The sequence below is a fragment of the Triturus cristatus genome, chromosome 1_1, assembly GCF_964204655.1.
Source record: "Triturus cristatus chromosome 1_1, aTriCri1.1, whole genome shotgun sequence".
Lineage (NCBI taxonomy): Eukaryota > Metazoa > Chordata > Amphibia > Caudata > Salamandridae > Triturus > Triturus cristatus.
Window position 1 is genome coordinate 1,200,422,348 of NC_140579.1, and position 24,809 is coordinate 1,200,447,156.

Genomic DNA, 24,809 nt, shown 5'->3' on the forward strand with positions numbered 1-24,809 from the left:
GCCGTTGGCAGTTGGAGCTGGCAGTTGGCACCTGACTGGTGAAGAGAGAGGAGCACAACAGTGAAGGAGGAAGGAGTGAAGCAGCAGGGGTGGAAACTTGTGCCTGGAGTGGGGTCCATAAACCCACCCTTGATACTTGTCCCTACTGATGGATCCCAGCCTATAGCCCTGTGTGGGAAGAAGACAGAAGAAACTTATCCTAAGGACCTGGACAGCAGGAACAGGCCTTAGAACCAAGAAAGCAGCAAGATCCTGACCTGGAAACTGGTTTCCCTGGAGTCCGGCGTCGAGTAGCCTAAGACCTGGAGCCCGAGGTGGAGAAGCGGCGCTGACTGAAGTAGCAGACGTCGTACCCGGAGCCGCCTGAGGTCGTGAGAGGGCGCCGACGGAGGTCGTGAGGAATACCAGAGGTCGAGGAGGAAGTGAACCGAGGTCGAGCGAGCGGCGTCATCGGAGGAGTGAAGTCCGCCCTCCGGAGTCGTCGGAGACCGAGGTAGAGGAGCACCGGAGGTCGGGAGTGAGGATCGCACTCCGGAGTCGCCCGGAGCCTGTGAGGAGGAGCACCGGAGGTCGGGGGTGAGGATCGCACCCCGGAGTCGCCGGAAGTCGACATCGAGGCCAGGCCGGCCGACGTCATCGGAGCCGAGAGCGCCATCGGACCGGAGCCGCCCGAAGTCGACATCGTGAAGAGACTGCCCGACGCCGTCGAATCGGAGGTCGAGATCGAACCGAGGCCACCGACATCGGACCGGAACCGCCTGCCGGCGTCGTCAAAGAACTGACATTGTGCCGAGGCCGCCGAGACCGAACCGGAACCGCCTCACGGCGTCGACACGACTCCAGCGGCGTCGGAACATCAGAAAAAGGGCAGTAAGTGGAGTAGAGGGCGCCTAAGGCCCTGTGGAGACCTGAGAGACTGCTCTAAGGGGCTAGGGAGGTGCTGAAACCAACCTGACTGTGCAAGGGGCGAACTGGGACTAACCTAGAGAGGTTGTGTGGAGAGAGAAAGCCAGGGCACTGGTATACCCCCCTTGGATCTACCTCAGTTTAGGCCTCAGCCTTGTCCCAGCCAGGGAGTAGCCTCCCCCCTCAAGCCTTCCACAACCCTACAAGCTGTGCCTGGGCCAAATCAGCCCTTAAGAAGTGAAGTGTCATCTGATTATATGAGGGGTGCTGTATACTTTTAATTATTTATTGGGGATACTGTATTTATTGAATTTTTATCTATTTATTGCTGCACTATATTTATAGGTCCACAGGACTTGTTGGTGTACAATATTTATTGGTACAGTATTTATTGCCTCAAAGTATTTAATTGTCTGTATATATTGCACTTGTATTTATGCCCTGTTATTTATGATCACCCCTATTTATTTCATCAAACAGCCGATATTTATTTGACCTGCACTAATTGAAACTTGTATATTGTGATTGACCTATTTATTTTTCCAATCAGCAACTAAGAGAAAAAGATAAAGAAAGAATATTTTCATAATTTTTACGGTGTAGAGTCGTTTTTGGAACGGATGCACGCATGGTTCCTGTATGGGTATATTGTATGCTTAGCACTGCGCCTGTTTCCTGACCACTCGAGCCAAGCTACCACAGTGTGTTCGAGGAGTCCACCACCACCCTGCGGAGTGGGGGTGGGCTGTTTCCAACATAAATTGGTGTTCAGCGGTGGGATAGAGCTGTGCCTACATATACTCAACAATAACTGTGGGTAGTCCATAGGCCTACACCGGGAGTTTTCTCACAGCGGCCTTCCAAATTGTGGGTTTTTGTTTTTTTCCAAATTTACTCTGGTGGTGGGAGGAGGTATTACTAAAGGTACCCCCCTGCATTGTTACTGCACAAAACCTGACCTCTAACCTGAGTGGGCAAGATGGAGTTTGTACTAGAGAATCTAGAAACGTACACTGTGGCCCAACTCAGGGAGTTTTGCCAGCGGGAGGGGGTGTACTGTCCCCCAGGAGCAAAGAAGGGTGCACTCCAAACCAGCTTAAGGGCTTGGGGGGAGGCACGCCGAGAAAGCAAGGCTGAGGAGGAAGACAGGCATGGAGAGCCTGACCCCGAGGGGGCTGAGATGTACCAACCTGAGGTGGGGAACCTGTCAGCAGGGCCCAGGACACTTTCTAGGAAGGGCAGCACTGTCTCTAGCGGGGGCTTATCCAGCGTGGAGTTAGCAGATCGGAGAGAGAAAAGACAGCTCACATGGGATTTAGCAAAGCTGGAGAAGGAGAAGGAGGAACAGAGGTTGGCTCATGAGACGGAGAAAGAGAGGATGGCTCATGAGATAAGACTGAAAGAGATAGAGCTTCAGATCTTAAGAATTGGGGCACCAACTGTTCCTAATGGTGGCAGCAAAGACCAAGAAATCACCAGGGAATCCAAACCTTACCTGCCAAAGGACATAGTAGCTAGCTATGGGGCGGGTGACGACATCGCCAAGTGGCTAGCAGCCTATGAGGTCTCGTTGAGGGCCCATGGGGTTCCAGTGAAGTATTGGGGAGGAGGATTGTATAGGTACATGCCTCCAGCTGGTAGGGATGCTTTATTGGCCCTCGAAGAGGATGAGCAGACCCACTACCCCACCATGAAACTGGCGCTCATCAGAAAGTTTGGACTAACACCTGAAAAGTACAGACAGAAGTTCAGGGGTAGTCACAAGCTGGGCACACAGAATTGGGTGGACTTCCTGGACTATGCAAAGAAGGCACTGGAAGGTTGGATTCAGGGCAGTGAAGTAAGGAACTACGAGGAGCTGTTTGACCTAGTACTGAAGGAACACCTACTCGAGAAATGTTTGAACTGCGGCAACACCTGGTGGATAGCAAGCTGACCAGCCCCCGGAAGCTTGCTGAGGAGGCGGACATTTGGGCTAGTACCCGGGTGTCCACAAGGGGGACTGGAGGGGATACTCAAAAGGCCGGACAGGGCGCCCCCCAGAAGAAAGAAGGAGGGGAAAAGAAAAAGGAGTTCTCCAAAGGCCCCCAAAATAACTTCCAAGGGAAGGGAACAGGATTCACCTCTAAGGCTAACCCACCCAGAAGCCCTAATCCTGGCCAGAGTCAGCAGCCAAGGGTTGTCCATTGCTATGAGTGCGGTGGCGTTGGACACTATAAAGGAGATCCGAAGTGTCAGAAACGATCACCCCCTCCCACTGGAGGAAAGCCCCCCGGAGTAGCTAGTGTAGTGCTCGGGGAGGAGATGCCCTTAACCAAGGGAAGGGAGTGGGCGGGTGTCACTTTAGTGTCCCTGGGAGAACGGGAGATGGTTCCTAAGATTCAGGTGCCCGCAAATACCGCAAAGTATGGGCAGTGGATCACCATCAACGGCCAAAGAGGGGAGGCTCTGAGAGACACAGGAGCCAGTATGACTATGGTGCGTAGCCAACTGGTGTCTCCAGAGCAGGTAATTCCCGATGTACTCCACCCAGCCGCGATGGCTGACGGCAGAACAGGTCACTATCCAGTGGCCGAGGTTCCCTTTGAATGGGGGGGGGTTGCAGGTTCACTTCGAGTTGCCGTAAGCCCTGCCGTGCCAGTCGATTGTCTGCTGGGCAATGACATGGAGCACAACGCTTGGAAGGAGGTGGAATACCGGACTCACACCGAGATGCTGGGTACACCTGACTGGGCCTGTGTTAGCACAAGGTCCGCGACTACCCGAAGAGGGAGTTCATTCCGGCTGGAGCCTGGAACAAAGGCCCAGCCAGCTGCCAGTCAAGGGAAGAACCGAGGACAGGAGGAGCCTGCCTCGGCGTCTCCACCCCGTAGGACGGATAGGCCACCGGAGGTGGTGGACCAGGAGTCTGCGGAGGGGGACGTTACCAACCTGGAGGACCTACCCATCCCGGCCGAGTGGCACGTGGAGGGAGGCCCGTCCAGGGAGGAATTCTGCCAGGGCCAGAGGGAGTGCCCTACCCTTGAGGGGCTGAGGCGACAGGCCGAAGCCCAGGCAGCAGGGAACGTTGAAGGGAACTACAGTGTTTACTGGGAGGATGGCCTCCTCTACAGTGAACCCAAGGCACCCCTACATGGATCGTCACGAGCCTTGGTAGTTCCTCAACGTTATCGAGCCTTCCTTTTAGAGTTGGCTCACGAGATACCATTGGCAGGACACCTGGGGCAAGACAAGACCTTCGCCCGTCTTGTCCCACACTTTTATTGGCCTCAGATGAAAGTGTCGTCCGATACCTACTGCCGGACATGTGTGTCTTGCCAAGCCAGTGGGAAAACAGGGGTGAAGCTGAAAGCTCCCCTGGAACCACTTCCTGTCGTTAGCACCCCCTTTGAAAGGGTGGGCATCGACATAGTGGGTCCATTAGATCCACCAACTACAGCTGGTCACAGGTTTATCCTGGTTCTGGTGGATCATGCCACACGGTACCCAGAGGCAATACCTCTGAGGACCATAACAGCACCTGTTGTGGCTAGGGCCCTGATGGGAATCTTTACCCGAGTGGGTTTTCCCAAGGAAGTTGTGTCCGACAGGGGGACCAACTTCATGTCAGCATATATGCGGGCAATGTGGAAGGAGTGTGGAGTGACCTACCGGTTCACGACTCCTTACCACCCCCAGACCAATGGTCTGGTGGAGAGGTTTAATAAAACCTTGAAAGGCATGATCAGAAGTCTGCCTGAAAGCCTGCGGAGGAAATGGGACGTCCTCTTACCCTGTTTACTTTTTTCCTACAGGGAAGTGCCACAGAAGGGAGTGGGCTTCAGCCCCTTCGAGCTTCTGTATGGGCACCCTGTACGCGGACCTCTTAACCTGGTGAGAGACGGATGGGAAAGAACTCCCAGAAAGCTCCCCCAGGATGTGGTGAGCTACATGCTGGCCTTCCGGAGCCAAATGGCTAAGTTGTGGAAGCAAGCTTCTGACAACTTGGAAGCCAGCCAAGCTGTAATGAAGGCGTGGTATGACCACAACGCTCACCCGGTGGAGTTGGAGCCTGGCCAGAAGGTGTGGGTGATCGAACCAGGAGAGCTTAGTGCCCTCCAGGATCGCTGGTCAGGACCCTTTGAGGTGTTGGAGAAGAAGGGTAAGGCTACCTACTTGGTGGACCTGAAGACCCCTCGTCAGCCCCTGCGGGTGCTGCATGCCAACCGCCTCAAACCCCACCACGAGAGGCCCGAAGTCATCTTGATGATGGTGACTGACGGAGGAGAGGACGTGGAAAGCGAGCCTCTCCCTGATCTGTTTGCGTCTCAGGAAAAGGATGGGTCGGTGGAGGGAGTGATTCTCTCCCCATCTCTAACTCCTGAACAGCAGGAGGACTGTCGCCAGGCCCTGGGGCAGTACTCTGCGTTGTTCTCCCTTGTCCCGGGTAGGACTCACCTGTGCGTCCATGACGTGGACACAGGAGACAGCCCACCTGTGAAGTCCAAGATCTACCGGATGTCAGACAAGGTGAAGGCCAGCATTCATAGTGAAGTCACTAAGATGCTGGAGCTAGGAGTGATTGAACCTTCTAGCAGCCCCTGGTCCAGTCCGGTGGTGTTAGTACCGAAAGCTGCACCACCGGGTGCCCAACCAGAACTGAGGTTCTGTGTGGACTACCGGGGACTGAATTCAGTGACAAAGACTGATGCTCATCCGATCCCTAGGGCGGATGAATTGATTGACCGGCTGGGAGCTGCCCAATATCTAAGTACCTTTGACCTTACTTCGGGGTACTGGCAGATCTCTTTGACTGATGGAGCAAGGGAAAGGTCAGCCTTCTCCACGCCCAATGGCCACTACCAGTTCTGTGTGATGCCCTTTGGGCTCAAGAACGCACCTGCCACGTTTCAGCGCCTGGTAAACCAGATCCTCACCGGAATGGAGAGTTTCTCTGCTGCTTATCTGGATGACATAGCCGTCTTCAGTAACAGCTGGGAGGATCACTTGCGTCACCTGCAAGCTGTTCTCCAGGCCCTGAGACAAGCTGGATTGACGATCAAGGCCAGCAAGTGCCAGATCGGGCAGGGGTCGGTAGTGTACCTTGGACACTTGGTGGGTAGGGGAACGGTGCAACCCCTCCAGGCGAAGATCGAGGCCATCATGGCCTGGGAACCCCCCAAGACACAGACTGAGGTCCGAGCATTTTTGGGCCTCACGGGATACTATCGCCGCTTCGTGAAGGGGTACGGTACCATCGTAGCCCCTCTCACGGAGCTCACGTCCAAGAAACAACCTCGACGGGTAGTCTGGACGGAGGCTTGTCAGCAAGCCTTTGAGAAATTGAAGAAAGCCATGTGCGAGGCCCCGGTCTTAAGGGCCCCAGACTTTTCCAAGAAGTTCATTGTCCAGACAGATGCATCAGAACATGGCATTGGGGCAGTGTTATCGCAACTCAACGAAGAGGGTCTGGATCAACCCGTGGTCTTCCTATCCAGGAGACTACTTCCCAGGGAACAGAAGTGGAGTGCAATAGAGCGTGAAGCCTTTGCAGTGGTATGGGCTCTGAAGAAGTTGCGGCCATACCTGTTTGGCTCGCACTTCCTAGTTCAGACCGACCACCGACCCCTTCGTTGGCTGATGCAAATGAAGGGGGAGAATCCCAAGTTGTTGAGGTGGTCTATTTCCCTACAGGGGATGGACTTTCAGGTGGAACATCGGCCTGGAGTGGACCACGCCAATGCAGACGGTCTCTCAAGGTATTTCCGCCTTAGTGATGAGAACTCCCAAGGGGTTGGGTAGCTCTCCCCACTTTCAGCTGGGGGGGACGCGTGTTAGACCTGTCAGCCCTTTGGGTGGTCCCTCCTCATCATTATTTATTTTGTCCCACTTTTGCCTCAACCCCTGTTTGAATTTTTCCTTTTTGGGAACCACCAGACTTTTTAGTGTTGCTGCAGATTCAGGGAGCCATTTTAGCTACCCCTGAAACTTCTGTCTGAGGGCCTGGATCACAAAATGGTGGCCACCTGTGACATCACCAGCATCCACTGGAACCTACCAGCACCTTCCAGAACATTCCAGGAGATTCCAGAACTCTGTGACAGTTGGAGACCGTTTAGAATGTTGGGAGGATAAGAGAGGCCGTTGGCAGTTGGAGCTGGCAGTTGGCACCTGACTGGTGAAGAGAGAGGAGCACAACAGTGAAGGAGGAAGGAGTGAAGCAGCAGGGGTGGAAACTTGTGCCTGGAGTGGGGTCCATAAACCCACCCTTGATACTTGTCCCTACTGATGGATCCCAGCCTATAGCCCTGTGTGGGAAGAAGACAGAAGAAACTTATCCTAAGGACCTGGACAGCAGGAACAGGCCTTAGAACCAAGAAAGCAGCAAGATCCTGACCTGGAAACTGGTTTCCCTGGAGTCCGGCGTCGAGTAGCCTAAGACCTGGAGCCCGAGGTGGAGAAGCGGCGCTGACTGAAGTAGCAGACGTCGTACCCGGAGCCGCCTGAGGTCGTGAGAGGGCGCCGACGGAGGTCGTGAGGAATACCAGAGGTCGAGGAGGAAGTGAACCGAGGTCGAGCGAGCGGCGTCATCGGAGGAGTGAAGTCCGCCCTCCGGAGTCGTCGGAGACCGAGGTAGAGGAGCACCGGAGGTCGGGGGTGAGGATCGCACCCCGGAGTCGCCGGAAGTCGACATCGAGGCCAGGCCGGCCGACGTCATCGGAGCCGAGAGCGCCATCGGACCGGAGCCGCCCGAAGTCGACATCGTGAAGAGACTGCCCGACGCCGTCGAATCGGAGGTCGAGATCGAACCGAGGCCACCGACATCGGACCGGAACCGCCTGCCGGCGTCGTCAAAGAACTGACATTGTGCCGAGGCCGCCGAGACCGAACCGGAACCGCCTCACGGCGTCGACACGACTCCAGCGGCGTCGGAACATCAGAAAAAGGGCAGTAAGTGGAGTAGAGGGCGCCTAAGGCCCTGTGGAGACCTGAGAGACTGCTCTAAGGGGCTAGGGAGGTGCTGAAACCAACCTGACTGTGCAAGGGGCGAACTGGGACTAACCTAGAGAGGTTGTGTGGAGAGAGAAAGCCAGGGCACTGGTATACCCCCCTTGGATCTACCTCAGTTTAGGCCTCAGCCTTGTCCCAGCCAGGGAGTAGCCTCCCCCCTCAAGCCTTCCACAACCCTACAAGCTGTGCCTGGGCCAAATCAGCCCTTAAGAAGTGAAGTGTCATCTGATTATATGAGGGGTGCTGTATACTTTTAATTATTTATTGGGGATACTGTATTTATTGAATTTTTATCTATTTATTGCTGCACTATATTTATAGGTCCACAGGACTTGTTGGTGTACAATATTTATTGGTACAGTATTTATTGCCTCAAAGTATTTAATTGTCTGTATATATTGCACTTGTATTTATGCCCTGTTATTTATGATCACCCCTATTTATTTAATCAAACAGCCGATATTTATTTGACCTGCACTAATTGAAACTTGTATATTGTGATTGACCTATTTATTTTTCCAATCAGCAACTAAGAGAAAAAGATAAAGAAAGAATATTTTCATAATTTTTACGGTGTAGAGTCGTTTTTGGAACGGATGCACGCATGGTTCCTGTATGGGTATATTGTATGCTTAGCACTGCGCCTGTTTCCTGACCACTCGAGCCAAGCTACCACAGTGTGTTCGAGGAGTCCACCACCACCCTGCGGAGTGGGGGTGGGCTGTTTCCAACAACTGTTTTTCTATGAAATTTCTTCTGTCAACTCTGAAAATAGCAAAATATTTCCTAAAAATCGCAACAGTAATTAAGTCGACTTTACTCACTTGTTTCCAAGAACTGTCCCAGGACTGAATCTAGGATCCAGTCCTGGAGTTAGAAAAGTAATCCTGAAAGTAATCTATTGTAAATAACTTGAAACTTCCATTGAGCTCAATGTACCATTGTGTTTGAAATTGTGTTGTCTGTTGCAACAACCTGTAATTACTAGCTACAAAAGTCAATTGCATATTGCAAAAATATTTAACTAAAGCATCTCATTCTGAGAAAGTATATTTTAATACCTATTGTTGGTTCTAAAATAAAACAAACATATATTTTTTATATAAACCATTGGCCCAGAGTTCAGTTATTGAGTGTGTGAGACCATTTGCTGACTGAGTGTGTGCAACAAATGCTTTACACTGTCCTCTGATACTGCCTTACTGCTCGACCAAGCTACCACTTTAGAGAGTAAGGTTATATCTAACTTTAGCCTCTGCCAAACCTCTGGGGACTGTGGACTCTGTACACACTGTACCTATTGGGGAACAGTATATACAGAGCCACTTTCTCACAAGCACGGAGTAAGAAAAGTAACTAAAAAGTAACTTACCTGTGAATTGAATTTTCTTATGTAGGATAACATTGGGGGTTCTTTGTGAAAAGGCTTTTTCAAGTGTCAACGTTTGAAATACAAGAATATTCTTTAAAAATCGTACAAACTACAAAAACGTAATTACTTATCTGTTTGAAGTAGATGTACTAGTGCTGAATCTAGGAGTCCAGCACTGGATTACAAAAGTAACGCAAAAGTAACTTACCTGCTAAGTGAATTTCCTCCCATAGGATAACATTGGTGATTCTATGTGAAAAAGTTTCTAAGTGTCAACTTCTGAAATATAATAATATTCTTTAAAAATCGTACCTCTAACTAAAACGCATTTACTCACCTGTTTATGGTATGATATGTCACAGGGCTGAATCTTGGATCGAACCCTGTGTTAGTAAAAGTAATCTGAAAAGTAATTAACTGAATTTTACTTAAAAAGCCCATTCATTTGACTGTACTATACCTGCAATGTGTTGCAATATGCTTACCTGTACCAGGCTTGCTTGGTTCTAGAAATAAAACACCAGTATATTTTTTATATAAAAACAATTGGCCTAGAGTTCAGTTCTTGAAGCGTGTGAATTCATTTGCTGTCTGAGTGTGTACATCAAATGCTTAACACTGTCCTCTGATACATCCTTTCTGCTCAACCAAGCTACCACTTTAGAGAGTAAGGTTCTATCTAACTTTAACTTCTGCCAAACCTCTAGATACCTTGGACTCTATACACACTGTACCTGACTTTGGTGCAGTATATATAGAGCCAGTTTCTTACATCCTGTTCTTTTGTTTCTAATTCCACCAAAATCAAGTTGATGGAACCCTTCTTTCGTGGAGAACATCAGGAAGCCCACCTTAGGGATGTGACTAGCCTGGAGGTGCAACAGGCCCCCTTGCATAGCTAATTTCCAGCATGTCCTGGTGCCAAATGGGCCTAGGGCAGGGGGCGGCATCTCCCAGGTCTGGGGGAACCCGGTGTCGCATATCAAAGGTGGCAGGGGCGTTGAAACCCCTGGCCTTGATATGCTAAATCACTAGCTATCCTGCTGGAGGAGGTGTGAACACCTTCCTCCAGAGCAGGCATTGTTTCTGGCCTCAGAGCGTGGCCTCTCACCTGAAGGGGGTCAGAAACCGGTCTGTGGTGGGTCGATGCCAGTCGGCCAGCACACTACAATGGTGGTAGGTGTTCAGGGGCACCTCTAAGGGGCACTCTGAGTGCATATATGTTAATGGATCCACTACTGGCATCAGTATGAATTTATTAAGACAAGGTGTGTGATACCAAACACCATAGTTGTTTGTAATGCTATTATGTAGCTGGGGAACTTGTAATGACCAGTGCCAGTATATATACTTAAGATGGATTCCCGGTTCTCTTGTGCCATATAGTAATTGAACTAAATAGCATAGGGAAAAGCTGCTCAGGCAGTGATTCCCTCTCGTGTTATATAATGCACCCTGCCTTAGAGCTACATTGCCTGCTGTAGGGAAGACTTTCTTATATTACATGCAGTGACTTTGGCATGGCACACACTGAGTGTGCCATGTCGTGTTTTCACTCAAGGTTTGTACCATGTCACGCTGTCTGCAATGGCAGCCTGCATGTAATCTATATGGGGGTCCTTTTGGGTGGCATAATACATGCTGCAGTCCTTGGGAGACCTCATCTGAAAGAAACACGTTAGTTAGATTCCTTACCTTGGAATATCCCCAGGCGTCAGGCTGGATCCGGAAACATTTTTCGTCAGCAATACTCTTGCGCGTCGCTAGGCGTTGTCTGCGGCTCTTCGTCTGTCGTCGGCGTCGTGATCGCCGGGATGACTTCGTCGGAGTACTTAGACGCCGCCCTCGCCCGCTGACATCAGTTCTTCATTTTTCCGCACCAGTAAGGGCAGATCCAGGAAGAGCATACCCTTTAGTCACTTTTTGACTAAGCTTTTTTGGTTCATCTTTCGAGTCGACCTCGACTCCTGGTGCCGGTAGGGATGCCCGGATTCAAGCCGTTCGACGCCTGTCACTGACTGATGTCGGCTACGGATCACCACCGTCGGTGTCTCTACTGCCTTGGCGCACCTTCGGGCCCCGCAGGTCCGACTTGGAGGCCTAGCGAGCCGGCGGCTCCGGCGCCGTCGTCGACTTCGGTCACGAAACTGCAGGCCCCTGTGGGATCCAGGCCTGGATCCCGGTTGGCGCCGGTTGACCTTACGACCCCTCCGCCGGCGCCGACCCCTATGGCGCCGCCCCCGGCGCCGTCTTCGTACGACGTCGTCCCCAGTTTTAGCCCCGGTCCGGGTCCAGCGTCGGAGCGGCGCCGTCTCCGGCGCCGATGGATGAGCAATTCATCTACCGCCCGGCTCTGTCCTTTCAACCTGTCTACCAGGAGTCGGATGACGGGGACGACTGGGAGGGGTCTGAGGACCCTCTGGCACAGCAGTGCCAGTTGGATCAGGACTGGGCAGAAGAGCTGGGGGATGCCAGTGGTCACGACACCTCCCCTGACACTGGCTTCATCTCTCCTCCCTCCGTGGCTACGGAGGAGGGTGCAACCTATTCCGTGGTGCTGCGCAGTGCTGCCGAAGCCCTTCATCTGGAGCTCCCTGCAGTGTCCATGAGGACTAACCTCTTCACTGAAGTGCTTCAACTGCCAGTAAGCTCTTCTGAGCCTCTACTGCAGTTCAATGAAGCACTGACTGACGTTCTGATGGGTACCTGGTCCAAGCCCTCCATAGTCACTCCTGTGCTGCACCGGGCGACCCCAGATTTCTGTCGGTGCACCCCACCCCTGAGGGCCTGGTTATCCAGGCCTCTGCATCCCAAACCACCTTCCCGTCCGCTCCTCCGGATCGGGAATCCAAAAGGTTGGAACAGTTTGGGAAGAAGCTGTTTTCCTCCCTCAGTTTGGGTTTGCGGTCTATTTATACCGCGTGCCTTTTGGACCGTTACACCCACTCCTTGTGGGATACGGTGGCGGACGTGCTGCCCCAGTGTCCGGAGGAGGTCCGGACACAGCTCGGCCAGGCTCTTGCTGAGGGGAGGGATGCAGCACGGTACTCGATTCGATGTGGGCTTGACACCACGGACTCGCTAGGTAGGGCGATTGCGACGACGGTGGCGATTCGTCGCCACGCCTAGCTGAGATCCACGAGCACTCTCATGGACATGCCCTTCGATGGCTGTCGCCTTTTTGGCGACAAAGCGGATAGTGCGCTGGAGCGCTTTAAGGGCTCCAGGGCTACGGCCAAGTTTTTGGGTCTCTCGGCAACGCGCCTGCAAACTTCCGCTTTTCGCCCCTTTCGTGGCCAAGGAAGGGGCGCCCCCACACGTCCGTCTAGCCACAGGCCGCAGAACCAGCATCCACGCGGTCGCAGACGTGGATTCCGCCGAGGCGGAGCAGGGGGACAGAGCCGGTCTGCCCATATCTGCCCATATCTGCCCCAGCAGCATCCGCCTCAAAACCTTCCTAGTCCGACCTTTCAGGCCCATTCCACGCCAGTGGGAGGCAGATTTCGCCATCACCTGCTCCACTGGCATACCATCACGTCGGACAGGTGGGTGCTGCAAATCGTCCAAAGGGGCTACTCCCTCCCCTTCGAGGCGGCCCCTCCAGCCATGCCACTGCAGTACCACCACATGTCGGGGGATCACTTGCAACTTCTGCAGGAGGAAGTTACGGCTCTCTTGGCCAAGGGGGCCATCGAGCACGTTTCTGGCCCAGAATTAGGTCGGGGTTGTTACTCTCACTACTTTCTGGTTCCCCAGAAGGGCAAAGGGGACCTACTCCCTATCTTGGACCTCAGGAAAGTCAACGCCTTCCTCCGGAAGGAGAAGTTCAAGATGCTGACCTTAGCTCAGGTTCTGGCTGCCCTATACCCTGGAGACTGGATGGTAGCGTTGGACTTGCAGGACGCATATTACCACATCCCCGTCCTGCGGGCCCACCGGCGTTAGCTGCGGTTTACGGTAGGCCATGAGCACTTTTAATTTACCGTGCTCCCCTACAGCCTCACCAGTGCCCCTCGCGTGTTCACGAAAGTGATGGCGGTGGTCGCAGCTCATCTGCGCAGATTAGGGGTTCCAGTCTTCCCCTATCTCGACGACTGGTTGTTGAAGGTGGGTTCGCCCCAGGCAGTCGTCTCCCACTTCCATACTACGGCCGACCTCCTGTATTGGCTGGGGTTCTCCATCAACGTGCCGAAGCCGCATCTGAGTCCCTCCCAGAAGCTTCTTTTCATTGGAGCGGTTCTGGACTCTGCGCTGTTTCGGGTCTATCCTCCGGAACAGCGGGTTCGGGATATACAGGCTCTGATTCCGATCTTTCAGCCTTTATCCCGAGTTTCGGTCAGGTTGGTGCTGCGGCTGCTGGGTCTGATGGCCTCCTGGTGGCACATCACGCCAGGTGACGGATGCGGGCTCTGCAGTGGGACCTGAAGTTCCAGTGGGCTCAACATCGGGGCAACCTGTCCGACCACATCCTGATCACGGAGGGCACTGCAAGACAGTTGCAGTGGTGGCACACGGACTGCGATTGGGTCGGTGGCAGATCCCTCTCCCTTCCCCAACCGGAGCACACAGTGGTGACGGATGCGTCCCTCCTGGGATGGGGGTGCCACATGGGAGAGGCGGAGATCAGAGGCCTCTGGTCTCCGGCGAAGTCCCGGCTCCATATCAACCTATTGGCACTGCGGGTGATCCGGCTTGCACTGAAGGCATTCCTTCCCTCTGTACGGGGAAGTGCAGTGCAGGTGTTCACGGACAACACCACCGCCATGTGATATTGCAACAAACCGGGCGGGGTGGGGTTGTGGACCCTTTGTCAGAAGGCTCTGCGCCTCTGGACATGGCTGGAACATCAGGGCATCACCCTGGTGGTTCAACACCTGGCGGGCTCTTTGAACGCCAGGGCGAATGAACTCACCCGCCGGTGCATGATGGATCACGAATGGCGTCTGGACTCGGACGTGGCGCAAGGCCTCTTTCGGCAGTAGGGAGAGCCTTGGTTAGATCTATTTGCCACCGAAGAGAACGCGCAATGTCAGCAGTTCTGTGCATTGGAATTTCCAAGGCGGCGCTCGCTCGGAGACGCTTTTCGTCGCGAGTGGAGTTGCGGTCTGTTGTACGCCTCTCCGCCTATACCACTTCTGCCCAGAGTGCTGAAGAAGATCAGGCGCGACTTGGCCCAAGTCATCCTTGTGGCTCCGGTTTGGGCACGAAGATACTGGTATCCCGAACTACTCAGTCTGTCAATCGATCCCCCGATTCAACTGCCTCTTCAGGAGGACCTTCTGTCGCAGCAGCAGGGGACGGTCCTCCACCCGAACCTGTCCAGCCTCTACCTCCATGCGTGGAGTTTGAGCGACGACAGTTGATGCCATTTGACTTACCTCCTGAAGTCTGTGATGTCATTCTGGCAGCTAGGCGTCCCTCCAGTAAAACGGTATACGCCTGCATGTGCAACAAATTTGTGGCATGGTGCACAGCAAAGGCTGTGGATCCTCTTTCCGCACCTCTTTCTGAAGTTCTCCTCTTTCTTCTTTCCCTGGCCCAGCAGGGCTCTGCTCTGGGCACCCTCAAGGGATATCTTTCAGCTGTTTCTGCCTTCTTACAGCTTCCTGATCAGCCTTCTCTTTTCAAGTCCCCTGTTGCTAGATTCTTTAAAGGCATTACTCGCATGTTTCCTCCTGTCCCTTTCGTAAGACCTCAGTGGGACTTGAACCTGGTGTTAACCTCCGCTCCTTTTGAGCCGCTTCACAATTGTCCTCTTCTTTTGAGCCGCTTCACAATTGTCCTCTTCGTCTTCTGACTCTTAAGACTGCTTTCCTGGTAGCCATCACCTCGGCCAGACGGGTGAGTGAGCTCCAGGCTCTTTCTTCTAAACCTCCTTTCCTCTCTGTGCATCCGGACAAGGTTGTTCTCAGGACTCGTCCTTTCTTTCTCCCTAAGGTGGTAACTGCCTTTCACATCGGCCAGTCTGTTACATTGCCCACCTTCTTTCCGCCTCCGCATCCCTCGAAAGAGGAAGAGAGGCTCAACCGTCTGGACCCAAAACGTGTGCTCTCCTTCTATCTGGACCACACGAAACAGTTCCGGGTGGACGACCAACTCTTTGTTGGCTACGTGGGCGCTAAGAAGGGGCGAGCAGTGCACAAACGGACCATCTCTCGGTGGGTCTTTTTGTGCATTAAGGCCTGTTATTCCTTGGCTAAGAAGTAACCTCCTGTGGGACTGAGGGCCCATTCCACTCGGGCCACAGCAGCTACTACTGCCCTGGGACGGGGAGTCCCTCTGCAGGACATTTGTCAGGCAGGTACGTGGGCCTCACTGCACACGTTTGCTAAGCATTACTGTCTGGACAGCCAAGTCCGGAGAGACGGCTTCTTTGGCCGTTCCGTTCTCCAGGACTTCCTGGTGTGATCTTGGTTCGCAGACCCACCACCGGGGGTTGGTATTCTAAGGTAAGGAATCTAACTAACGTGTTTCTTTCAGATGAACAAGTTACTTACCTTCGGTAACGATATATCTGAAAGAAACATTAGTTAGATTCCTTACCGCCCCACCCATCCTCCCCGTTCTGCGAACTGATATCTAGGGTTAAGGTCATCCCTTTCAGGGCCCTAGATTCATGGCACCAGTGTCGGTTTCTTGCATGGCTCTGCGTTCCTGGCGCGGAAACCTATGTACAAGAACTGACGTCAGCGCCAGAGGGCGGCGTCTAAGTACTCCAACGTCATCCCGGCGATCATGATGCTGAAGACAGACGCAGAGCCGCAGACGACGCCTAGCGACGCCCAAGTGTATTGCTGACAAATTATTTCCGGATCCAGCCTGATGCCTGGGGATATTCTAAGGTAAGGAATCTAACTAACTAATGTTTCTTACAGATATATCGTTACCGAAGGTAAGTAACTTGTTCTTTAGTACCCATGCCCTAGGTACCAGGGCACCATTTACTTGGGACTTAGAGGGGTGATAACGTCTTTCTCAATTTGTGTACAAGTGAACATTTACTTTGCTTTAGGGAAGGAGCACTGGCACTGGAGCCTGGTTAGCAGGCTTCAGTGGACTATCAGAGTCGAAAACCAGCACCTAGTAGTTCTAATGGGGGGACAACTGCAACAAAATTCCAGTTTCCTACTCCTAAGACTTCCCAAATCCCTGCTCATGAAGAAATCTTGAAAAGACAATGGGGCTGGATAGGTCTCACCCTCTGCAAGCCCACGTCAAACACCACCAAGCATGCTTCCTATCACTGAAAGGAGGAGTCACCTCACCTCTTGACTGGAAAGACTTCTTCAAAGAAAACACAACTTGCAAACATCCAGACCAAACACTAGATGGCAGGAGTATGCAAAGGATGTGAATCTACAGCTCTACATGCCAAAAAGAGATGCTTACTGGGTAAGTAACATTATTCTTCCTTACCCACGGGTTATTGTTTCAGTTGGTTTGTTGGTGGTGTTTGTTTATATGAGAGTTACTCATAAATTGAACAAGGGATGTGCATGAGGATAGACTCACTGATCCACAGTGAAGATTGTCTACAAGTTAACTCAACTGTCAGTACATGAGTCCCTTTCATAGTCGTTTGCTTAGAATTGTAATAGGTTCCATGTTTACCATTATGACCTTTAATTTATTTTTTCCAGGGTATGAGAAGTACAACACCATGCGTGCAGATCCAGCACTGTGCTTTCTGGAAAAGGTTGGACGGCCGGATGACAAGGCCATTGCTGCTGAGCATCGGGTGCTAGACAATTTTTCAGACCTCGTGGAAGGGTATGGGCCTGTCTCCTTTGCTTAAAATTGTTATGAGAGTTAGATCTAGCCATGTCTTTGCTTGTCCTTGACCTATAGCCTACAGATGTTCCTGCTTTACCTTGGCTTCTACACCATGCAGTATTTTTTAGGTCCATGTTCTGAAGAATACATGTTCGTGCAAATTCCTCACCTTGTGAATACCTTTTTCTAGTCTTGAGTATTGTCTGAAATTTTTTTACCCCAGCAATGACTCCCTAGCTCTGCCATGCGGCGCCAAATGCAAGTTAGCCTCTAGACAGAAACTTGCGAGTCTATGTGGGATCGTAGTGGCATCATTTCCTGTTTTTCTTTGCGTCACAGATTTTGTCTGAAGCTTTCAGACTGTCTCACAGTCCCATTCCTTGTATTTTAACATTGATTAGGTCAGATATGTCAAAACTTCTGGCATGAGCTATGCAGACATGTTGCAACCAAGTTGTCCGCACAGTCTTGGCACGTGAGTCTTTCTGGAGGCAAAGTTTTTTTTTTTTCTTAGGCCCACAGAAAGGCTCTTGAAGGCTCCCTCGCTGGGGAAGCCATCTTCCATGTAACCTTAGGAATTAGAAGTCTTCTTTCGGGAAGTGGTCTTGCAGTCTGCTTGCTGTTCCGTAGTGCTGGTTTCCTCGTTGGCAGCTGAAATTCTGAGATTTAAATTTTCGGCATGTAGTGGCCTTCTGGCTGGTGAAGATAATTATTTTTAGGATGGCTTTGCTACACTCTGGGATGCTTGGTGATTCTGGTGGCTGTGACCTGGATGTCTCCTGATGGCATATGAACACAGGCTTTGATGCCTAATGCAAAGTTGAAACCAGCGAAGTCACCACCCCACCCTTTTGTTCGTGCCCTTCTTCGGTGCTGCGTTCAAAGTAGATCGCAATGACTGCCAAGGACTTGATAGAGCAGTTATTTACATGGAAAGGTGAAGGTCTGTCAAATTCAGATGCCTTACCTAATGAAGATAATAACAATGGCACACGGAGGGTAAGGACTCCTACGCTGATCACCTCCTACAGCCTTGCAGTATTCATCTTGGCATTTTACATGAACCTAAAAAGTGACTCTGGCTTCGACGCTTCACAAGAAGAGGACATTTCCTACTCATCTGTCTCTGCTTCGGATGGACTTTCATTCTTTACTACAGTTGTTCAGACAATGGTGGAGGTTTTAGAACTAACTTTGCCTTTTGCAGAAGTGAAAGTATCCGTTTTCTCAGGGGATTGCCATTGATAGTTATAAGCACTGAATAGTCTGGCCCACATGTGGGGATCCCAGAGCACTTTTTTTATAGTATGTCTTAAGTGTAGATGTTCGCCTTTCTACATGAAGCCCTTTAGAAACATTGTACAGCCTATAAGGAAAGCGATAATTGCCAAATTCTTCAGATTGTAGTTTAAAAAGAGTAAGAAAACCCATGTATATGTTTGTTTAAAGCCAAATACCTCAGTAGAAAGCATGCATCGCTTTCTTAAACCCTTTTTGTAAAAGTAGCAAGATGAAGGATGGAGGGACAGTATAGCCCTATAGGCTGCGATTATGTTGGTGTAAAGACAGCTTCTGTTCCTTCAAAAGCCCAGAGACCACCAGTATCCCATCAGGCCCAGCAAGCGGCAGTTGCTTCAGTTCATTTTTTTAGGCTCCTGGTATCAGGTTCTTGGAGCACTGAGCTCAGCTTTTTCTCACATGAATTTTTGTGACAACTGTTTGAGTCAACTGTTTTCAACTGTCCCTTTAATTTTTTGTCTTTTCTGGCAGGAATTTGTGGTATTTAGTTACATAAAATGCCATCTTTATTTGACAAGTGTCCTGCCTGTCGGAGAAAGGTGGCCAGATCAGACCCTCATAATGTCTGCAAATCCCAAACACTGCCGGAAGTTCTCCAGGCATGCCCTGAGGTTAAAGGAGAAAATGTACCTCCATGGCAGAGAAAAGTGACACAGGCAGCAGGTGCAGTCCGAAGTTGGGACATCAGGAAAGCAAGGAGAGGGCCAGTCATCTACCAGGGCTCTTCCACCTACCTCTGAGGACTCCAGGCGTGGGAGATCCAAAAAGAGAAGCACAGCTCAAAAACGCTGTCATTACAGATCAATTTAGATGGAAGGTACAATTCCAACTTGTTCTCCATCGAGGGGTGGGTCGATGTCGAAGAAGAGGTGAAGGTCACCGTTGAGAGGGGCTAGGTCAGTGTTGATGATGACTACACTGTCGAGACACACGAGTTTGACGTCGAGGAGTGTGTCCACGTCAAGGCCATCTAAAAAATCCAGGAAATCAAAGCAGAGGCTCATTTAATTAGATGCCATCATCATCCGTCTGGGTCCAGGTCATGTACAAAAGTCAAGACACCATTCAACCTGCTATTCCAGTGCAGGCAGATACTCTCCAACACTGTCAGACTCTCCCCAACCACTTGTTTCTCCAGTGGATGATCCCACTACCTTCCAGGAGGTGTTGGTGAGAGGAGCTGGAAAATTAAACGCGCTGGCTCTGTATATACTATACCAAAGTGTGGTATAGTGTGCACAGAGTCCAGTGGAACCCAAAAGGTAGGCAGAGGTAAAGTAGATAGCACCTCACTCTCTATTTGTGGTAGTGTGATCAAGCAGTAAGGCTTTATCAGAGGACAGTTTTAAGCATTTATTGTACACACTCAGTCAGCAAATGAATTCACACACTCAAAGACTGAACTTCAGACCAATTGGTTTTGTATATAAATATTCTTTTACTTATTTTATTTTCTAGAACCAAGCAAGCCTGGCACAGGTAAGTGATAAGTGCTTTGCAGTAATAATACAGTTTGTAACACAGTTTGGATTGCAACTGTAAATGTACTTTGATTTGATTACAGTAGTGTTACTGATAATGCAATGGTTTTAGTCTGTTGTTTGAACATATCCGGTGTTCACAGGAGACAGAGTCTTTGGGATTGAAGGCTGGCAGGTCCTCTGGGTTTGTCGAGGTTGCTGGCTGCAGGACACTCCGGGATTTCACTGCAGCAAGTTCGAGGTGGGGACAGGCCAGTGGGGGCTGGTGCCAAGTCAGTAGGCATCCTTCTCCTTGTTGGCTTCGGCACGGCTGTTCGGTCCTTTTTCTTAATTTATTATTGCAGGTTCTTGTCTGAGGAAGCAAGGTTCAGGGTTGCCCCTAAATACAAGATTTAGGAGTGTTACAGGTAGCCAAAAAGATTGGGACCAATGTGTCCCTTCCCTGTGGTGGGTACACCCCCTATTATGCGTCCCTCCAGTGGGAAGGGGGCATAAGCCTTAATCTGGTTGGCTGAGTCCCCCCCCCCCCCCCCCCCCCCCCCATCTGCAAGATGGCGGGGACTGAGAGTTGTGCTTCAACTCGCCTCCCACACCCAGTGTTAGCTCATCGGGCTTGGGGGGCTGTTGTTTGGTGGCTGCTCTCGGACAGGCCACTAGGTTTAGGGAGCAAAGCTTCTAGGGATAAGCTCAGGGCAAAGGGGGATCCAAGTTAGCACACAAGCTGCAGCTATTTGGTTTGATTGTGGTAACATACAATCACTATTATCGTATCTATTCATTAGGCGAGGTCAAGTTGTTAACGGAATTGATCTTGAAGTTTCAATAGGTTTCACAACAAAATAGTCTTGGCGGAGACATAAAAGCAAGAGAACTACAGCGGCGATGCGCATTTCGGAGTCCGAACCAAATTGGTGGGTCTCACCTTGTTCAGGGCGCAGTATGATCGTATGGCAGGGAGAAAAAGGGGGAGGAGCGCCTGAGTTTCTCTTCCAGGGGTATCCTCATCAAAGTCATAAGCATGAGAATATTCCCGCCCATGCGCGGGATCCCGGAAACAGTATATTATATGTGCCCCACATATATATATCTCCATACATATATACCTATATGTATAAACCAGCAACTGCAGCCAATAAACAATAGAGCTGAAACATGCTGTAAGGAATTTCCACTATACCTAAAAAATCGCACTATAAACATGAGAAACAACATTATAACTTGTTTAGAAACTGTTTTAATGCTCAGAAAACAGCAGACATTCTTATAAATCACTGAAAGCATATGAAGCTCCCAGGCTGCATTGCAAATACCCAGTCTAAAAAGACTGAAAAGCTAACTAATAGCTGCATAGCAATAAACTGACACCGTGCCTTTAAGGCACACCTGACCCCCAACTTCCCATCATGCCTCAGGGGTGACAGTTAGGTTAGTTGTTCTTTCCGGCTCGTTCTGGAAGGATCCTGGCAACAGAGCTCCACTTTTTTCTGAGTTTGTCAGAAAATATTGTCTGTTTTACAACTGTTTTTTCCCTTACTTTTACATCTACAGAAGTAAGAGGCTGTCTTTTTTTTAGGCAGTTTTGGGCATTTTTTCAACCTTAAAATGCCATCTCTTTTCTATCCTTGCCCTTCGTGTGGCATGAAGAAGGCCAGGACTGACTCTCATAGGGTCTGTATCCTGTGTCTACGGGAGGATCATGATTCTAAGACATGTCTTCACTGCCAGAGCCTGTCCAAGAGAACTTTGAAGGACATGGAGCGAATTCGCATTTATGGCCTGGCACAACCATCAAGAGGACGATCTCCGGTGAGGAAGGGCTCCAAGAGGCCTAGAGCTACTTCGAGAAGCAAGTCCTCGCGTCCTTCCCTCTCAGCGTCGGGACCAGCGCTGAGAAAAGATCTTCCGGTAGGTCATGTTTCCAAGAAGAGACCTTCGACAGCGGGCTCGCCGTCGAGAGGTACGTCGTCGACGTCGAAGTCTAGACCGCCGTCGTCAACTCGGCGTCGAGAACCAGAGCCTCTCCGCCGTCGTCAACACGGCGACGATCGGCGCCGAGAGACAACACCCCTCCGCCGTCGTCAACCCGGCGACGATCGGCGTCGAGGAGCAGAGAACCTCTGCCGTCGTCATCCCGGCGACGATCGGCGTCGAGGAGCAGAGAACCTCCGCCGTCGTCAACCCGGCGACGATCGGCGTTGAGGAGCAGGGAACCTCCGCCGTCGTCAACCAGGCGACGATCGGCGTCGAGGAGTGTCACCCCTCCGTCGTCGAGGGCGGGATCTCCCCCGTCGTCGCGAGTCCATCAGCGATCGACGTCGAGAGGGAAGAGTCCTCCGCCGTCGTCATCTAGGCGGCGATCGGCGTCGAGGGTACCATCTACATCGACGTTGAGAGTGGCAGCATCTCCGCCGGCGTCGAGAGGGCGTTCGGCGTCGAGAGAGAAGGGGCCTCCGTCGTTGGCTTCACACCGCAGTTCGACGTCGAGGCGGCATTCTTCGCCTGCTGAACAGACACGCCGGTCCACATCGAGGCGTCGTTTGACGTCGAGAAGAGGAGAGTCCCGGCGAGAAAGACGGCGAAGTCATGGATCAACATCAAGACCACGCTCTACGTCGAGACAGGCCTCGGACAGGTCGGTGGTCCTGGTGACGGAGTCGGCTTCGCGCCATCCCTCCTCACACTCAGGGGCATCTCCAAGACCAGCAATTCCAAGAGAGTCTGCCAGCCAACTCCGCAGGTCTTCCCCTCAGACTCAAGAGATCATTTCTGCGGTACGACTGTCGCCCAGATGGCTGCTGCCAGCACATCATTGGCAGGACTCAGGAGCTACAAGGAGAATGCGGGAATATGTCAGCCAAGTGCATGACTCTCCGTTGCAAAGGTTGGTGGAGGAAGTGGACAGAGCAAGTCCTCCCAGGCCAGCACGTGAGAAGTCACCTGAGAGGCGGCGACGTAGATCGCGCTCCCCCAGGCGGGAGGGGCGTTCAGCCGGATCACGGGCTCGTGATCGTCGCCGGGATAGGAGGTCACCATCAACGTCATCTTCTTCATCCACCCGGTCCTCAATAAGGGACTACTCACCCACGCTATCGGGCAGCCCAGTGTCCAGGGTCTCGCCCATAGACGACATCAACACCTACCATGAGGTGCTGCAGAGGGGTGCGCAGAAGCTGGGGATTGAGATGTCAGTCCCGCAAGTCACGACGTCGGTGATTTTCGAAACACTTCACCAGAAGTCTGCGTCTCGTCCACTGCTGCCTTTGGTCCCAGGGATCATGGAACCCGTCATGGACACCTTCCTAACCCCAGCGACCGTAAAAGCGGTTCCGGCTCGAATCCTCAAAAAATATAAGCCGGCTACCAATGATCCGGTCTTTGTCAAGATGGACCCTCCTGCGGACTCAGTAATAGTGGCGGCAGCAAGAAAGGCTCATGCTGTATCGGCGTCCTCTTCCGTCCCGCTGGATAAGGAGAGCAGAACCCAGGACTCCTGGAGGCGCAGGGCCTGCTCGTCCGCTGCGGCTTCCCTCAAGGTCTCCAGCGCGGCGGCGCTGTTGGGCAGATACGATAGGGCTCTCTGGGACTCTATGGAGCGGTTCAAATCCAAGCTCCCAAAGGAGGACCAAAAGGACTTCGAAGAAATAGTCACTGAAGGGTCCCTGGTGGCTAATCAGTCGATTAGCACTGCGGCGGATGGTGCGGTGCCATCAGCCCATTCTTACGCACACGGCGTATGCGCCAGAAGGTCATCCTGGTTAAGGCTGACAGGGCTCAAGCCGGATGCGCAGTAAAGGATTTTAAACCTCCCGTTCTCTGGCTCCTCCCTTTTCGGCACTCACACGGATGAGGAGATGGGGCGCATGAAAACTGAATTGGACACCCTCAAATTTGTTGGGTTGGAGAAGAAAAAAGAATTCAAGCGCCGTTATAGACCCAACCAACGCAAGGGGCCTCAACAGAGGGTTCAAACCCCTCAGTGGTCTCAGAATAAGACCCAAGGAAAATCGCAGTTTAGAGGTGGAAAGTCCACCAGGGGGAGAGGTGGACACCAGTAACAGTCCTCCACTACCACAAGAGGAGGAAAGTCATGAGCTGTGGCTTCCTCTACGACCGTTGCCCACTCCAGTGGGGGGAAGTGCTTCACAACATCTGGCAGAGTGGGACAGCATCACAAAAGATCGCTGGGTGCTGAATATACTGCGAAATGGATATGCGCTACGTTTTCGAGCGCGTCCAAAAGACATACCGCCAAAAAAGTCCCATCCTCACTACTTAAAGCTGCTCCAAAAGGAGGTGAGGGCCCTTCTTCAAAAACAGGCCATAGAAAAAGTTCCTCCTTCGCAAATCGGAAGAGGAGTGTACTTCCTTGTGCCCAAAAAAGATCAAGAGCACAAGTTTCGGCCGATTCTGGACCTTCGTCTCCTAAACAAAGTCATCGTCAAGGAGAAGTTTCGTATGTTGGCGCTTCATCAAATATGTCCACATCTGCAAGTAGGGGATTGGATGTGTTCGGTGGACCTCCAAGATGCGTACTTCCACATTTCAATTGCAAGACATCACCGCAAATACCTGCGGTTTGTGGTCGGAAGCAAGCATTATCAGTACAAGGTCCTTCCATTCGGGCTCAAGTCGGCTCCGCGAGTCTTCACCAAATGTATGGCAGTGGTGGCGGCTTGCCTACACAGGCAGGGTCTATTCGTCTACCCTTACTTAGACGACTGGTTGCTGAAGGCTCCATCCCAGCAACAGGTGAGGAAAGACTTCCAGACCTGTCCGCGACAGTTGCACGATCTCGGCCTTCACGTCAACATGGCAAAGTCCGTGCAGCAGCCCACTCAGACCATCCGCTACCTTGGCTCCGTTCTGGACACAAGCGTGGGAAAAGCGTATCCTTCGGAGGAGAGACTGTCTTCCATGAAGTGGAAATGCAGGCTTATGCAGCAGATGCAGAGGCCGTCAGCCCGGCAGGTAGCATCACTACTGAGATA

General features: G+C 51.7%; 1 protein-coding gene across 3 annotated transcripts in view; it reads left to right on the forward strand.

Annotated features, from left to right (window-relative positions):
* Positions 1-24,809, forward strand: part of LOC146871825 (ATP-dependent chromatin remodeler CHD8-like) — a 3,469,548-nt gene that overhangs the window by 2,544,317 nt on the left and 900,422 nt on the right. For all 3 annotated transcript variants that reach the window (XM_085651762.1, XM_085651758.1, XM_085651757.1), the window contains one exon: positions 16,909-17,038. In XM_085651762.1, coding sequence (XP_085507888.1) covers positions 16,909-17,038 — 130 coding nt within the window. The remainder of the gene's footprint in view (positions 1-16,908; positions 17,039-24,809) is intronic.